General features: G+C 37.2%; 1 protein-coding gene and 1 pseudogene across 2 annotated transcripts; one reads left to right on the top strand and one right to left on the bottom strand.

Annotated features, from left to right (window-relative positions):
• Window positions 1-3,134: 3,134 nt before the first annotated feature.
• On the bottom strand, window positions 3,135-3,691 carry LOC113275585 (annotated as a pseudogene).
• Window positions 3,692-14,549: 10,858 nt separating this feature from the next.
• On the top strand, window positions 14,550-17,256 carry LOC113323320 (ankyrin repeat-containing protein NPR4-like). Of its 2 annotated transcripts, XM_026571616.1 has the most exons (6): window positions 14,550-15,040; window positions 15,129-15,275; window positions 15,384-15,461; window positions 15,602-16,029; window positions 16,146-16,583; window positions 16,682-17,088. In XM_026571616.1, exons 1-6 carry the CDS (start codon window positions 14,557-14,559, stop codon window positions 16,748-16,750), a joined length of 1,644 nt encoding a protein of 547 aa, XP_026427401.1. In that variant the 5' UTR covers window positions 14,550-14,556; the 3' UTR covers window positions 16,751-17,088. The 2 variants fall into 2 exon arrangements, with proteins under 2 accessions (XP_026427401.1, XP_026427393.1); XM_026571608.1 differs by having other exon boundaries at window positions 16,146-17,256.

Here is a 17,256-nt window from a genome sequence, read left to right on the forward strand (position 1 = left end):
CCAAGTCCTTAGTGCTCCACTTCGAACCTGTAAATCAAAGACAAAAAGACAAAGTAAAAAGGAAAAAAAAATAAAAAAAAAAATAAACCTAAAAATTCTACCTAAGCACAAATCCGCGTCGGCGGCGCCAAAATGATTATAGATTTTTCGTGGGTTGTAGTAATAAAGGTTCGAACTCTAAGACTTGTGAAGGTAAAGGATTTTTTTAGACTTATAAAAATATATATACAAAATATTAACAATTTTGGGCGAGAGGTAACCAAGACACTAGATTCCACTACTACGCAAGATTGAATGATAAATATTTCAAAACTCTATTCAATTCTTAAGTCCTCTTTTATCTTTAATTCACTATCAATCATACAAATTCTCAAACATTATTTGTAAACCTTAAGCATAGATTATCAAGAGATTAAACCAAGCATAACCTATCAAACTGAATAACAAATAATTAAGACAATCATTCAAACAATTTAAAACTCTGCAAAAGCAGCGATTAGGTGAATTATATAATTAAATGAAATAGTTACCCATTTATGTTGCGTGAATAGCTTCCTCCATTGCCTTGGTTACGAGGGAATTAACTCATCATGTTGGAAAACCTCTCAAAATATTTTATTAAGCTCAATTGATGTTTACAATAAAGAGAAAGATAAGTAAATGTTCTAAAACAGATTCTGCGACCCACAGAAGGCGTCCAAAATGAACGACAAAGCTGAGGTGCTGTTGTCGCTGAAACGCTACGACCCACACCTACGACCCACGGACGTGAGTCATTCACTGTTGATAAACGACTGCTGCTGCGAGTCCGTTCTTCGTGTTCTTGGTGTTCTTCATCAGCAGCAGCAGCAGCAGCAGAGTTTGATCAACTCTTGATTTCTGCGTCTGTGGCTCTCCTCTCTTCTCCCAACTCTCGACAGCCTCTCTAGTACTCCCAGGGAACATATTTATACACATACAGCTCGTTGAATCTCCCTCAATTACTCCATATAATTCTCTTTAACTCGGCAGTAAAGAAAAATATTCTTGGGAATATTTTCTTTCCATTCTTGCTCTGGTACGCATAGATTTCCATCCTGGTCACTCTATAAGTGCTTAAACACGACCCAAAACGTTTCTAGAGCCCTCATGCATGAGAAGAACACGCTCAAATCTTCTCCAATCCCGTGTCCAACCCGTGTTTCCCTGTTTTGCTTCCGTGAATTGTACAGCTAATTATGGCCAAATTTGATCGAACCAAAAGCCCAAAACGTGTTCCTTATCCTATATCACATCTTCTTACCAAGTTTGAGCCATTGAATCGCACCACAACACCTTCATTTTGTCGATTGAAATTCTGCCAGTTGATGAACCAATTTTCCCGCCAAAAAGTTTATTTGAATTTGAGAAGAAGGTGCCCCTTATCCAGAGTGCTGGGGTGCGAATAGTAATTTGGGTGGAAATAGTAATTTTGGGGTGGAAATGATAATTTTTCTGGGATCCTCCGGTACATTTCTGGGACGTTTCCGGTGCATTTCTGGGGTGCCTTTCAGTGCATTTCTCCGGGGTGTAAAACATTACTTATTGAGCAACTCTTTCTACACAAGGGGTATTTCTCCAAAAACACCTAAACAAACATAAAAACACCACAATAAGCAAAAATGGGTACTAACAAAATACACAAAAGAGATGAAAATAGACACATAAATGCGTCTATCAAGGATACACACATAGGCTAAGATTTATCCATAGCCTGAAACAACAACGTCTCTTAAGGTCAGTACAATATGTATTACATACACAATTTAAGATGTACCTCAAGTATCACAAATCTCTAATCAGATCATCCCAGTAATTCTCTTGAGGTAAAAGGGTATTTGTATACACCTGATATACTGCACATTTACAACACACATTAAATGCCTCGAGTTTGACAAAGACCATTTCCTTCAGAATAACTTCTGGTTCCCTTCGATCCTTTAGATCAAATCAACCAATTGGTCTTTCAGTCAAGTCATAAATATCACATATTTGATAGGTGGTTGTAAAGCATATTAAAAAAAATACATGTACTATTCAGTAGTACATTTTTTACATCTTCCTCAAGATTAAGGTTAGTGAAATATATATCACATATTTGAAATTAAATATGTACCTCATGCATTCCAATCTCTGATCCTTTAGTCAGAGCATCCCTGTGATTTCCCAGGTTAAACGCGGACATGCAAATCTGTTTTACAACACATACTAAACGCGATAGACAGAAACTATATCCTCAACATTTCTTTTGGTTACCTACTGATCCTTTAGACCACTTCAACCGCATAATAGTTTCCTGTCAAATCTTAAACAACACCGATTTGTTAGTAGATATAAAACAGTTATATGTTTGTCACATCGCAAGATTTCATCACATCACAAAATATCATAATAGAGACATGTGGTACGATAAGTATCTAGGTTTATACATATATGTATAGTATGGTTATATCAGATACATTTCATAATTTCCAAACCTTGCAGTTTGTCCCATATCTGATTAACCATTAAGGATACTTTCTCAACATCTACTTATGTATCGTTACCTAAATCAAGTGTTCCTTTTGGGAACAAAAAGGTGCACTAGCCTACAGATTCATAAACAACCCCAACTGGCCAAAACGCCTTACCCGTATATGTATGACTATGGCCGAAGGTCCCTCACATTTTAGTAATTGCCTTAAAAATTACTTAAGATTATTATTTAAGCTTAGCTCTTGCCTTCAGTAAGTTCAAAATGGCAACTAATCCAGTAAATCAACGAGATAAACCGACCCTCATCTCCTAAAATATCATGATAAAGGTGACAACCTAAATAGCTTCTCAATGAAAATCATATAGACGAACTATCTTAGGACTGTCTACCATAATTCATCATTCTTATCCCAAGATGAGAATTACACAACTTCAAAATAAAAAGTGCAACCAAAAGCATCTTTCTAGATGGGGTTGGTACCTGAAGTGAATTCCACTTTACCTCTGCATGATTACTGAACCAAATTGCATAGTACTTACTAGTGCCATCACGCATGCTTTTGTTGATGGACAATACTTTGATCCGCATAATCCAATGTTCCAGCTCCTCATACATCGCCTCATCTTTTCATATAGATTTTTCACCTGACTTTAACTAGCTCACTGCCGCAGGATATAGAGCCATATACACAGATACGTAAATCACCTCGTATCAGTGGCTGTTCAAAGTGGGTTTTATACAAGTCCCAGAATTCATTGCTGACTTGTGGAAGAGTTAACAACGAATAACCCTTGGTATCTGTGTGCATGTCAAGCACAATCACGGCTAACCGTGATATCCCCAATGCATCCATGTCGATCAGCTTCTTAATCCTGCTCGGCGTACCACTAGCAATATTTACACGGGTCTTTACCATCGCCACCTGCTCCTCAACCTTCATATGTTTTGCGAACAGTTTTGCAGCACGATACCCTTTTGTCAACGGCCGTAAGCCCCTGAGAAGCTCCAATGCTCTTAGTGAAGATGTACTAATAACAAGAACTGCACGATTTCCTGCATCAATTTTTTCCTCTGAAATCTTCCCTTCACAGAGCTCTGCTTTCCATGACTTTCCAAAAGCCACCTTCATATGTGTAGAGAATCATCATCTCGCTTTAGGTCTTCAGGTGACTTCACAATGCACGAACCATTAGAGGATTGTTTTCAATTGAGAAAGAAGCTAAGTTGCTGAGAAGCAAGAAGATTAGCAGAAGCAATAACTTTTGATTCTTTCTTTGTTTTGGTTCCACTGATTTCATTGTCTTTCTTCTTTTTCTTTGTTTTGACTCATCGTTTCCTTTCCACAATGAGGAACACTAGGACTCCATTTGACCTCTGATTGTCTTGGATGTAAGACTCCAAAAGATCGTTCAAAACATTATGCTATATCCAATCAGAACTCTTAATACTTCTGTCTGGCAAGGCTTTATACATACATGTAAACTCTTCCAATTCAGTTTCAGAGAAATAATCACCTCTTCTATCAACTATTCCTTCATTCCTTATTGCATTTGAACGACTCTAGGTTCTGTACCTGATGTTATGGAAGATTTCTCGGATAAGAACTGGGGGCCTCATGGAGTAACACCATTAGAATTCATATAAGGAACAATCCGCTTCACAGGGATCCCTGGATGGGAGTTCGAATCCCATGGATACTTGTTACGGAACTGTGGGGGGTGCTGGATGAAGGGAATGAGCATACCCCAAAAGGGTATCCCTTGGTACCACTGAGGACATACTAAACTGTTATGATGACTATCATAATCACCAGTTACCTCCGACAAGTGACGGGGAGCTCTAGGATTTCTATCTGTTTCGGAAGCTTCATCTAATGCATAACCGTGCACGTGGGAATGAGCTACGACCTTCAGCAACCAACTGATTCATAGCACAGCTTCCCGTCACTGCCAAACAACAGTTTCCTCCTTTCTTCGCTGCTAACAGCCAACAAGCCCTTTAGCTCGAACTTATACTACCAGACCTTCACTTCCATTAATCATCCCATCGCAACTCCATCAACTGCCACTTCTAATGACTGCCAACACCTACTGATGCAGTGACGGGAACGGCTGGAATAGCTGCAGATATATTCCCGAATATGTTGTCCCTGTCATAGATCAACTGAACAATGAAGTCTGGATATGAAACGTTGAATAAGTCTTCAGGAAGGCTAAAGAGTCTCCTAATTCGCTCAGCACTTTCGAAGTCAGGTGACACACGTCCAGATTTCTGCGGCTGGATCACTGACCAATAGTTTATAAGATACAAGTGGTTTAAGTTGTACACAGTAAATTAAGATAAGCACATGCAAAAGTATGACACCAACTTACAAGAGGAAGAAGCTAATTTATAAGTAGTTAATAATCAATATCTATAACACACCATGTCCCGTATATTTCAGGATATAAAAGACACCCCACTTAAGCCATTAATAAAGCACATATTAACCGGCTACAGTTTCATCACGGTCACAGTAGTAAAGTGAAAAAATAGTCACTGTAAGAAATTGATATAACCCAATTTTGCGAGAGTTACTTATACCCAAATTTGATTTTTCTTAATTGTTATTCTAAGATTAGTCTTGTCTTAAGATTGTTGGGAATAACAATTAAAATTGACCAAACAACTAAATAATATAAGAGGCACTTATCTGATTTTTGTGTCTTCTCCTTAGTCATCTGTTGGTGTCTTGAACATCCTGATAAACACCATAGAAAGAAGAAACTTGTAATGGTGGATTGAGGCGCATGTTCAACATGCTGTCCTTAAGACAATAATGCCCTGCTACACTCCAAAAAGGATGATGCTATAGCCCTATTGGACATCTGCCTCCAAGATACAACAATCTCAATAAAGTTTGAAGAGCATACTCAAACCTTATTTAATGTGGAACAAGGTAAAAGAAAGCAATACTAGATTGCTAGAAGCAAGAAGAGAAGAGAATTCAAGCAAGAAGAGAAAGATAAGTTTTGTGTTTAATAATTTGATTGAGTAATAGATAGCTCTTACAAGACTTAATCTAGCCTTTATATAGGCTTGAAGAATAACTAAACTAGGAAACAGAAAACTAAAAGGAAATCTAAAAGAATCCTAAAAATAAGAAAGACTGAAACTAGGAAACCATGGAAGCCAAACCTCTAAGCGGAATCTTCTGGAATTGTAGTATGCCCTGCATCAGTCCCCCCTTCTAGAGTAAAGCTCGTCCTCGAGTTGTCCAAACAAACCAGAAGTTCATTGTCACCATGAAACGTAAAAATCTCTTGAACATTAAATGTGTTGGAGATATTCCAATCATTTGGTAGATCAATAACATAAGCATTATCATTGATCTTCTTTATAACCTTGAAAGGACCATATTTCTTCATCTTGGTTTTTTTATAAGTACCCACTGGAAATCTCTCTTTTCTTAGATGTATCATCACGAGCTCCCCTTCCTTGAAGGTTTTAAACCTCTTGTGTTTATCAGCATCCTCTTTATATTTAGAATTGGACTTCTCCAGTTTAGATTTTACTTCATTATGTAATTCAGTTGCTTTGTCTACAAAAGAGTCGGCTGCAGTGTTTGTACTCTGTGTGGTGGGTAAGGCTACCAAATCAAGAGTATGATTAGGTACTTTAGAGTACACAATCTCAAATGGAGTTTTCCCAGTAGAACGATTCACATAAGTGTTGAAAGTGAATTCCATATGTGGCAATAACATATCCCACTGCTTACTATTATCCAGGCACTTAGCTCTAATCAAATTCCCAAGTGATCTATTAACAACCTCAGTCTGTCCATCAGTTTGCGTATGTGAAGTTGTGCTGAATTGTAAAACTGTGCCTAAGCGCATCCATAAACTTTTCCAGAAATAACTCAAAAATTTTGTATCTCTGTCAGAAGTGATAGACTTTGGAACCCCATGCAATCTTACTACTTCTTTAAAGAACAAAGAAGCAACATTAGAAGCGTCAATTGATTTCTTACAAGCTACGAAGTGAGCCATTTTAGAGTAACGATCAACTACAACCATAACAGAATCATTACCTCTAGCAGTACGAGGTAAACCAAGCATAAAATCCATACTTATATCAACCCAAGGTGCATCAGGAACTGGTAAAGTAGTATACAACCCGGTATTTTGAATTGTACCCTTTGCTCTCTGACAGACCATGCATTTTTGTACGAACTTTTGTACATCACGTTTCAAAGATGGCCAGAAATATCTTTCTTCAATCAGGGCAATGGTTTTATCTCTCCCAAAATGACCACCAAGACCACTGCCATGTAATTCTCGCATAAGATGTAAACGTAAAGACCCTTGAGGAATACACAATCGATTCCCTTTAAAAAGAAAACCTTCTTGTATAAGAAAATCATCAACCCCATGAGTTTGAGAACTGCATTGATCCCATAGTTTGCCAAAATCTTCATCTTCTGGATAAATGTCTTTGATATAGTCAAATGCATAACTCTCATTACGAATTGTTGTTAATAGATGACTTCTTCTACTTAAGGCATCAGCAACTTAATTCAATTTGCCACTTTTATGTCTCACGGAGAAAGTGTATTTGTTGAGTGTGGAAAGCCATCGATCATGCATTCTGTTAACTTTACCAGAAGTATTCAAAAACTTCAAAGCATGGTTGTCAGTGTTGACAACAAATTCCCTATGTATAAGATAAGTATGCCACTGCTTAAGAGATTGAACAAGAGCTAATAACTCTAATTCATATGTAAACCATTTCTTTTGTGCATATGAATTCTTCTCACTGTAATATGCAATTGGATGACCCTCCTGTGATAATACTGCACCAATACCAACAACAGATGCATCACAATCTATTTCAAAAGGCTTGTTGAAATTCGGAAGTGCAAGAATTGGTGCCATACAAAGCTTTTCTTTAAGAAGAATAAAGCTTTTATCCATTGCTTCTGTCCACTCAAACTTCTCCTTCTTGAGACAGTCAGTCAAAGGTGCAGAAATAGAGCTAAAGTTCTTCACAAATCTTCGATAGAAAGAAGCCAAACCATGAAAACTACGAACATCACGAATAGAAGTAGGAACTGTCCAATCTTCAATTGCTTGAACTTTAGAAGGATCGACATGAATACCATCAGTAGAAATCACATATCCCAAAAATGTTATTGAAGAAGCCATGAAGGTACACTTCTTCAAATTAACATATAAAGAGTTGTCAGCAAGAATTTGAAACACTTGTGAAAGATGTTGGAGGTGTTCTGGCTCACTGCGAATAAAAATTAGTATGTCATCAAAATAGACAATAACAAATTTACTGAGAAAGGGTTGGATAACCTGATTCATAAGTCGCATAAAAGTACTAGGTGCATTAGATAACCCAAATGGCATGACCAACCATTCATATAAACCTTCACGTGTCTTGAATGTTGTTTTCCACTCATCTCCACCTCGAATGCGTATTTGGTGGTAACCACTGCGTAAATCCAACTTAGTAAAAATAATAGAGCCCGACAGTAAATCAATCATATCATCAATACGCGGGATCGGAAATATATAAGGAATGGTGATGCGATTTAATGCTCTGCAATCGATACACATCCTCCATCCATTGTCTTTTTTACTAACCAAGAAGGCAGGACTGGCACAAGGACTGTTTCTAGGTCGTATCAAACCCTTTGTAAGCAAATCATTTACCTGTCCCTGTAATATCTCATACTCAGCAGGACTCAAGCGATAGTGTGCTTGGTTTGGTAAAGAGGCTCCAGGAATAAAATCGATGCAGTGTTGAATACTCCGTAAAGGAGGTAATGCAGTTGGTAGTTCATCTGGAAATAAAACATTATATTGAAATAATAAGGGCTTCACCTTTGCAGGAAACTCAATCATAGGCTTAGAATCTTCATGGGAATGTAAAGAATGTTGTGGGTGCAAAGAACGAATAACAGTGGCTACGACAGCATCAGTCTGCGCACAAGAGTTTGAAGTGGAATTGGATGGACTAAGAACCTTGGTTTTCCCATTATGAACAAAAGTGTAAGTATTCTCTAAACCATTGTGAACCGCGTGAAGATCGTATTGCCAAGGTCTGCCAAGAAGAAGATGGGTTGCTGACATCACATAAAACTGTGTCTTCATAACCCTCAAAAGAGAATGACACATAACACTGAAGAGTAATCTTCTGTGTGCTAGAGGCATTAACCCATCCTACAGTGTAAGGTTCTGGATGAGAAGTTACTGGTAGTTCAAGCTTCTTAACTACGTGATCAGCAATATAATTATCCACACCGCCACTATCAATTATCATCTTGCAGATTTTACCCCCAATATAACATCTGGATTTAAAGATACTGTGTCTCTGAGACTTGCATTGTTGAGTAAGAAATAATGGACGAATCATCCCAACAAACTCATCGTCATCACCAGGTGAGTCTTCATCTTCGAACTCATTAAGCGCACCAGTGACTTCATTAATGAACTGAGGTTCACCAATCAAAGCATTGAATTTCCGACAATCACTAGACGTGTGCCCCGATTGCTGGCATTTATTTCACTTATCTCCACGAAATTTTGCATAAGTATTAGTAGTTCTCTGTTGCGGTGGAAATTGTTGTTGCTTGTTATGAAACCGATTCCCTGTAGTATGAGGAGTTGGTTGCAGAGAGTGAGACTGCTGACCCGGGTGAAGATCAACTGGATTGGCTAAGATAGGTGTTGCCAGAGGTGGAGTATAAGGCACAATATGGCTAGGTTGTCGATGTGAATGGCTAACATCATCATAAGGAGGCCTGGGAATAGTCAAAACAGTATCTGGAGAAAAGTTTTGAGATGAATTGGTACCCCTGGAATTATTTTGATAACGCCCTTGTCTGGATGGATAAGTCTTAGAAGAACGAAGAAGGCGATTTTATATCTTAATAGCTTGCTGCACAGCTTCGACCATAGTAAAAACTGAATGAGTCATACCATTTTGTATTAATCTATTCAGCCCGTCAATGAATCTTGCAACTAATTGTTCTTCAGATTCTTTGAGTTGATTTCGTGCCACCAAATTATAGAAATCTGACACATATTCTTCAACAGTGTGTGCCCCCTGCTGAATGTTCTGCAATTTGATGAAAAGTTGCTGCATAAAGTCTCTAGGTAAGAACTTATCCCTGATCAAAGTTTTCATACGTTTCCAACTACGTATTTTCGGTTTGTTAGCGTTTCTACGATCATCACAGATCTTATCCCACCAGGTTGCAGCTCCTCCTTTGATCTTGTAAGTCACAAGTTTGACCTTAGAATCTTCAGGGACTTCCATAAATTCGAAAAAAGCTTCTACCTCAAAGAACCAATCAGTTAGTTCTTCAATACGAAAATTTCCAAAGAAGTTGGGAATATCAGCTTTTAGCTTATATTCGGGTAAAGAACTGTAAGGGTGGTGACCAGTTTTTAAACGTCGTTCTTCAATCCAATTCTTCTCTAGATCTTTCTCACGTTCATCTTCATCATCACTATCGAGTGTAGGAGAAACTAGCTTCTTCTTTGAATGACCTATGAACCCTTCATACGGTTTCTTAATGTTTAAAGTACGCAATACATCTTTAGGTACTTCATCATTCTGTAAAAACTGAAGTGTAACGTTTTTAGTTTTTTCTTCTAAGTCTACAAGCTCAGGCATATCCAAATCTATATTTATGTGTTTTGCAACCTTGAAAAGTTGATTCTGCATTGCTTCAAGCTTGTTATCTCTTAACCCTAATTTTTCCTCCATGGACTTCTCAAGAGTTTCAGTAATGTTTTTTTCCAAAATCTCGGTATGAGATTTGATGAGAGCTTCGATTGCTGCTAGAGTAACTGGTTGAGCAGTCATATTTTTTTTTGTACTTAAAAGGAATGAAAGATGTTGCGGAAGCGAAGTAAAGGATCAAGTGATAGGATGAGAAACCCAAAACTAAGCGGGTGATACCAAGTAATGTGGAACAAGGTAAAAGAAAGCAATACTAGATTGCTATAAGCAAGAATAGAAGAGAATTCAAGCAAGAAGAGAAAGATAAGTTTTGTGTTTAATAATTTGATTGAGTAATAGATAGCTCTTACAAGACTTAATCTAGCCTTTATATAGGCTTGAAGAATAACCAAACTAGGAAACAGAAAACTAAAAGGAAATCTAAAAGAATCCTAAAAATAAGAAAGATTGAAACTAGGAAACCATGGAAGCCAAACCTCTAAGCGGAATCTTCTGGAATTGTAGTATGCCCTGCATCATTATTCTATCTAGAACTTGGCAGCGGAAAACACATGAAACGTATTTAAACCCTCGTTTCAAAAACATAGAAGAAGAAGAAGTTTTTTCTATATATCTCGGCAATAAAAAGAGGTTCTTCATATATAAAACCCTAACCCAAATCCAAAAAATATATGGTAAACTTATCCCGTAAAAAACTAAGAGATAAATTTGGAAGGTGTTTTTTATTTTTGGAAAAACCTTTTTATTGGTAATTTTTATTCACATAAAACTGTATTTTTTTCCAACAAAAATTACTTCTACGGACCCTTCAAAGAAAAGCGAGTTTGGGTGCCTTACTGTATCTCGATTTCCTTCTCTTACTTCTACTGGTTGCCTGGTAGGTGTTAGCACAATAGAAAAGATTGAAACTTGGCTGAAGTAATGTTTTTTTCTGCTTGTTGCAACTTTAAATCATCTAAAATCAATCTGAATAACAGGTGTTGCAACTATCTTATCGAAAAGTTCGATGATAATTGATACCTGGAACAGGAAGTTATTCCTGCAAACATGTTGATCTTTTCGACCATTCTGATTATGGTTAATCTGCATACGGCTATTGTCGCTGAAACCGCTAACATTTGTAGAAGTAGTGTATTCTTTTGTTGCTTTATCTGGAAAATGTGTTTTGTAAGTGTATTCCAAGCGGTATTTGTGATCTTTCATTTGACATAAATAACTTTTTAAAATAATGTAAAGTTGTAAAACTAGTTAGATGTTCTCAGGGGTTATCCTCCAACTCATGGTTGTAATGAACTGATACAATTGCATAAATATGTGGTTTGTGTGGCGGCTCCAATGAAGAAAGTTGAATCAGCATCCAAGAGTGCTCGTCAAGCAGTGAAAAAACGTGTGTGCAACAAAGCCAAGAAATCTGAGATGAACACGGTACTCACTTCTCTAATTTACTGCTAACTCCTTACAATTTTGGTTACATTTTTCAGTATTAATTTGGTTGAAATTACATTAGATTTGATTCTTAATTTTTAGTTCATTAATGTTCAACTAGCTCCAAAGCTCTTATTACATTTTGTTTCAGTTCAGAGAGATAAGATGTATTATCAGCACAACAATCGCAAGCATGAGTTATTATGTTGCCAATGATGGTACCTAGAACCTCCATGATAAATTAACCAAAGCGAAATACGACTGAATTAAACAAATACAAAGGTAAAGGTCAAGAATGAATGGATTCCATTAGTGTGATAAAAAGAGGACGACAATGAAAACAATGCATGTGATGTAGGACAGTATAATGTTGGTGGTGAAAATAAAAAGCCAAGACGTACAGCAAGTGGGTAATAATTTGTCCTTTTTGACTTAATGAGCAATAATGCATTGGACTAGAACAGTATGTTTATATGAATTATTGTACCTTCGGTGTTGATATCTCATCACCTGTTCACACTCCTAAGTCTAAAACTAGAAGACTACAGGACTTACAAACAAGGTAGTAACAAAAAGTTCTTCTTCTCGACCCATCGCCTCACCTAGCGCCCAGGAAAAAAAATTTGTTCATATTATAAGATGAAATTTGAATTCGGAATTGCCATTCAATAACAGAGAACGAAGCAAAAGTACCAATAGGGTTAAGAAAACATGGAAATGAAATTTGCTTATTGATTCTTGTTTTAACCATAAATCTCCAAATTAAATTTCTCAAAGAAAACAAAATCTCCAAGTTACCGCTGAAACGAAACCAGAGAGTAACCGCAGCTACAAAAAGAAGCCCCACATATGCATAAGGAGCCCGTGGATAACATTTCCAAGCATCATTAGTGCTATGCTAAATGCAATTGTCACACTAACTACAGATACCCTAAGAAATACAAGGCCGAATTCCAGCCTTCGCGGCATTATTTCCTCAAATTTTGCTTCTGCATTATAACTCCCAACGAAGACGGTTAAAAACACTTGAATTACAAAAGTTGAAGAAAAGAGAGCTATAGCATCCACCACCATGAATGCAAGGAATGACTTCTTTCCCAAGAATATTGGCATTTCTTTGTTGGTTGCATTACTGTCACTGAAATTTCCACCAGGCAACTGTAGCTACCAGAGCGGCCACTATTAGACATGATTCGGCTGTACGTAACATGTATGTTTTCTGCGTTTTTGACTAAATCTTTGTGCTCCCGAGTAAAACCTCTTGTGGAGTTTCTCCTTGATCATTTTTCATTTTCGCTAAAGCAGGTGGTACCCTCTTCTCCACTTCTTTACAAGGAAAAATGAACCCAGAAAATAATTAGAACACCTTTCATACCTCCTAGAGACTCTATAGACGCGTATAAGGAGTAAAAGCAGTAGTAAATTATAGAAAACGTGCCTTAAACCATTGAATCTCACTTGCATTTGAAAAACAGGGCTACTACGTAGACCACCTTTAATTTGAAAATAAGGCACAAATTTTGCAGCAACATGTAGGATATTACCGCCATTTGAATCCACTGTGCGAGTAGTTAAATCCTCTCATCCAAGTAATCAAAGGTTTTTTCTAGTCTGTTCTCTGATAGCTATTTGAAATATGTTTCCCCCCTCGTGAGGAAACCAAAGCTGATCCAGATACCAAAGCTGAGGAAACCAAGGCTGATACGTTGAAATGCACTTCTTTAGAATTTCGATTGCACCTTTTTCTGCCGCAGTTTTTAGGAAATTAGATCCGAAGAAAAAATGATACATGTCTTTTTTAGTCATGTGCGAAATTTCTTCAAAAATTATATTAACCAATTATGTCACCGTGATAGAAGATCTCAATCTTTTAGTGCGATAAGCTGCAAACAAATCAATGTATGTTTTATGTGAAGATCGATGGAGGCATCCTTGATATCCGGGGTCGAGCAGAGTAGAACTTTGAGAAACGTAGGTGCCTTATCGATAAAAGTCAAACTAAACAAACAAAGAAACAAACTAGAATTTAGAAAGTAAATTCTAAATAAAGGAAGTAACCTAGAACTAGTAAAATAATTTCTAATAGAAAGAATAGAGGAGTTACGGGTAGGATGTCCTACATAGCACCCCTTCTTTGAAATAGAAAAGTATGAGTAGGAAACAGAGGAGTGATGAGTAGGGTACTGGTCTTGCAACTTGGGAGGTGGGGCACTCTTTTTGACGACTAGGGTCCTGGTCTTGCAAACTTGGGAGTTGGGCACCCTTTTTGATGGCTTTGGATCGTCTGTTATTCTCTATCCCTTTATTCCACCCATTCCCTAATAGCCACGTATCTCCTGTATAAGTACCACGTTTAACTAAGTTGGACGTGAAGATACTTGACTAATCTGCCGCCCTTTTGACTCTTCACTAAGTAGTTGCAGATGGGTTTTGTTTACTCTCCAACTTGGAATATTCTTCATGGTACAGGTAGTATCATATAAATAAGCTCTCTTCGAGCTCTGATTTTAATTATTCCAGAGTTTTCAGATAACAAGACTTCTTCATCGATCAAGTAAAAAAAAAGTTGTCTCCTTCTCTTTCTCCAAAAATTAGTAGCAGCAAAGACTAAATCAGGGGGTTTTGGCCACCATGGGAGGCTTTTTAAAGTTCGTGTTTCTGCTGTAGAGAAACTAGGTCGTTTCAGTTACTCCTTCTGTTATAAGACTACAGTAAATTATTTACTCCGATCTCAACTTCCACTGAACTTAATCATTATATTTCATTTAAGTCAGGATCTTTAAAACCTCTTAATACATAGATTTCTCTGATCTCTTAATCTTTTCTCTCTGGTCTTGTCTATGGAAGAAACTAGATCGTCCACGGCAACTAACTTTTTGAAACTTTTTACAGGATTTGGCATGTACCACGAATCATATCGACCTTTATTAGAGGCTGCAATGAATAATGATTGGCAATCAGCAAGAGTTTTCATAGATAATGATCCCGGTTCAGTTAAAGCTTCGATCACAGTATGTGGAAGGACTGCATTGCATATTGCAGCTGGTTCAGCACACTCAGAATTCGTTTTAAATCTAATCGAAATTATGCCCATAGAAGCACTTGAGTTGAAAGACAGGTATGATGGTAATACAGCTCTTCATCTTGCTGTAATTGCTGGGCTTGAAGACGCTGTTAAAGTAATGGTGAAAAAACATAAAAAATTAATACGTATATGTAACAATGAGGGGTTGAATCCGCTACTCAATGCTGCTATATATGTCAGTCGGAAGAATGAAGAAATTATTAGATTCCTCTGTGATGAGATGCAAGATGAACCAACTATCTTTCAAGGTCATTCGGGAGCTCATCTCATATGCAGCATAACTCATGCTGCTTTATACGGTAATTTTAATTATAAATTTATCTATATACATATTCTTCTTAATCCTACTCTTAGGATTATATTTGATCTCAAAAATTAATATTTCAGAATTGGCAACTACTCTAATCGACCGACACCCAAGCTTAGCAACTGCCCAAGAGGACGATGGCAACAGTACTGCGCTATATGCTATTGCAGAAAAGGATCTTTCAATTCCAACCGCCTATGCAAAATCGATACTATCATTCCTAACATGTATAATTACATCTCTGAAATCATATTTTACTTTCAGGGAGACTTTAATTATGTCTTCTTTCATTCGGTTTTAGAAGTGAATAATAACATAATCTCTCTCTTTTGTAGATTATGGCCTTTGCGAAATCACTAAGAAGCCATCCATATTTCTCAAAGTGCTATTCTTCTTCGACCACAATTCTAGAGGTATGTCATCCTCTTACTTGATCAAGCTTAATTTAGCTCTTCTTCCATGCATGGTCTGGCCATTAGTTTTTTTTATTAAAGAAATACTACATTTTAAACCCCTAAGAATGGTAAACCAAGTTTTGATGATTTGCTTGCAGGTTTTCACGCTCGCCAACTGCAATCCATTGTTGTCCTGGAATTGGTAGAGTTGATTTTTAAACAATTTAAAAAAATGAACGGGGAAGATAAGTATCAATTTTTCTTCGGCTCCAATTTCATAAAAACTGCGGTAAAAAATGGTTCAATCGACATTGTAAGAATGTGCATTTCAACTTACCCGGATCAACTTTGGATTCCTCAAGAGCGGAGAAACATCTTTGAAATAGCGGTCAAGAACAGACAGGAAAAAATCTTCGATTACTTGTACGAACACATGAACGCAGATGAGAAGATTTTAACTACTCGCACAGTAGAATCAAACGGTGGTAATATCCTACATGTTGCTGCCAAAATTGCACCTCCTTCTCGGCTAAATATTTATTCCAGCCCTGTTGCTCAAATCCAAAGTGAGATTATTTGGTTTAAGGTGCGTTTTCTATAATTTACCACTATTTTTTTTTTTACTCTTTATAATAAGTCTAGCAAGTAAAATATATACCAAGTGTTTCTAATTGTAATCTTGGTTTTTTTTTTCTTGTAAAGAAAGTGAAGAATAGGGTACCACGTGCTTTACGAAATATGAGAAATAATGCTGATGAAATTCCTCGAGAGGTTTTTACTCGGGAACACAAAGATTTAGTGAAAAAAGCCGAGGCATACATGATACGTACTGCCGAATCATGTCAGGTAGTGGCCGCTCTGGTAGCTACGGTTGCATTTGCGGCAGCAATTACACTACCTGGTGGAACTTTCAGTGACGTTACTGATGCAACTAAGACGGGAAAGCCTGTACTTTTGCAAAAGCAGTCATTCCTTGTATTCATGGTGGCAGATGCTCTAGCTCTGTTTTCTTCAACCACAGCAATTCTTCTGTTCTTATCCATCTATATTGGGAATCATACTGAAAGGAATTTTCAGCTAGCATTGCCAAGAACGCTTAAGAGAGGTCTTAGAAGTCTCATCCTATCGGTATTGAGTGTGGTAATTGCATTTAGCATGGCACTTTCAATGATACTTGAGGACAGATATAGATGGGCTCCATATCTGATGTTTGCGGTTGCCGCTTTTACTTTTTACAGATCTTTAAATTGTCCGTTGAAATTGATTTTCGAATTGGACGGCATCGAGAAACCACTCTATTGGACTGACATCAAGAGATCACCAACCATTAGGGCGTTATCAGATCCCTCTCCAGTTCCGTGGAGGCTTGCCGTTTATTGGGAAGATTGTTTGAGATTTTTATCATCGATACAATTCAGATATTCTCATATTTATGGAGAAGGTAACGCAGTGGCTGATTTGTTGGGTAAATGCGGAGCTATTACATGGTCTCAGTGGTGGAATGAGCCACCATATTTTATCGGGAATAGGGTCAAATGTCCAAATATTCTTAAAACATGGTTCAAATGGACGAGTAAAAATTAATATGGGTGAAATGGACGCCAAAAAAATAGCAAGAATGAAACTGGATTCATCCTGGCTTAAACTTAAAAAATAGTGAGGATGAAACTGGACGCATCCTGATGTAAATTAAAAATAAGAAAAAATATTTGAAAATGGGCAGGATGATATTGTTTACATCCTGGCTATTTTTACAATTTTGTCCATTTAAACAGTATCAAATCTTACATGTTTTTTTCGTCCAGGAATTGTT

The sequence above is a fragment of the Papaver somniferum genome, chromosome 1 (assembly GCF_003573695.1).
Source record: "Papaver somniferum cultivar HN1 chromosome 1, ASM357369v1, whole genome shotgun sequence".
In the NCBI taxonomy this organism is placed as follows: domain Eukaryota; kingdom Viridiplantae; phylum Streptophyta; class Magnoliopsida; order Ranunculales; family Papaveraceae; genus Papaver; species Papaver somniferum.

Coding starts and splice junctions, on each gene's coding strand:
- LOC113323320 (XM_026571608.1), top strand. CDS start 14,557: ATGTACCACGAATCATATCGACCTTTATTAGAGGCTGCAATGAATAAT. Junction 15,041..15,128: donor AACTCATGCTGCTTTATACG/GTAATTTTAATT, acceptor TTAATATTTCAG/AATTGGCAACTACTCTAATC. Junction 16,030..16,145: donor GTGAGATTATTTGGTTTAAG/GTGCGTTTTCTA, acceptor TTTCTTGTAAAG/AAAGTGAAGAATAGGGTACC.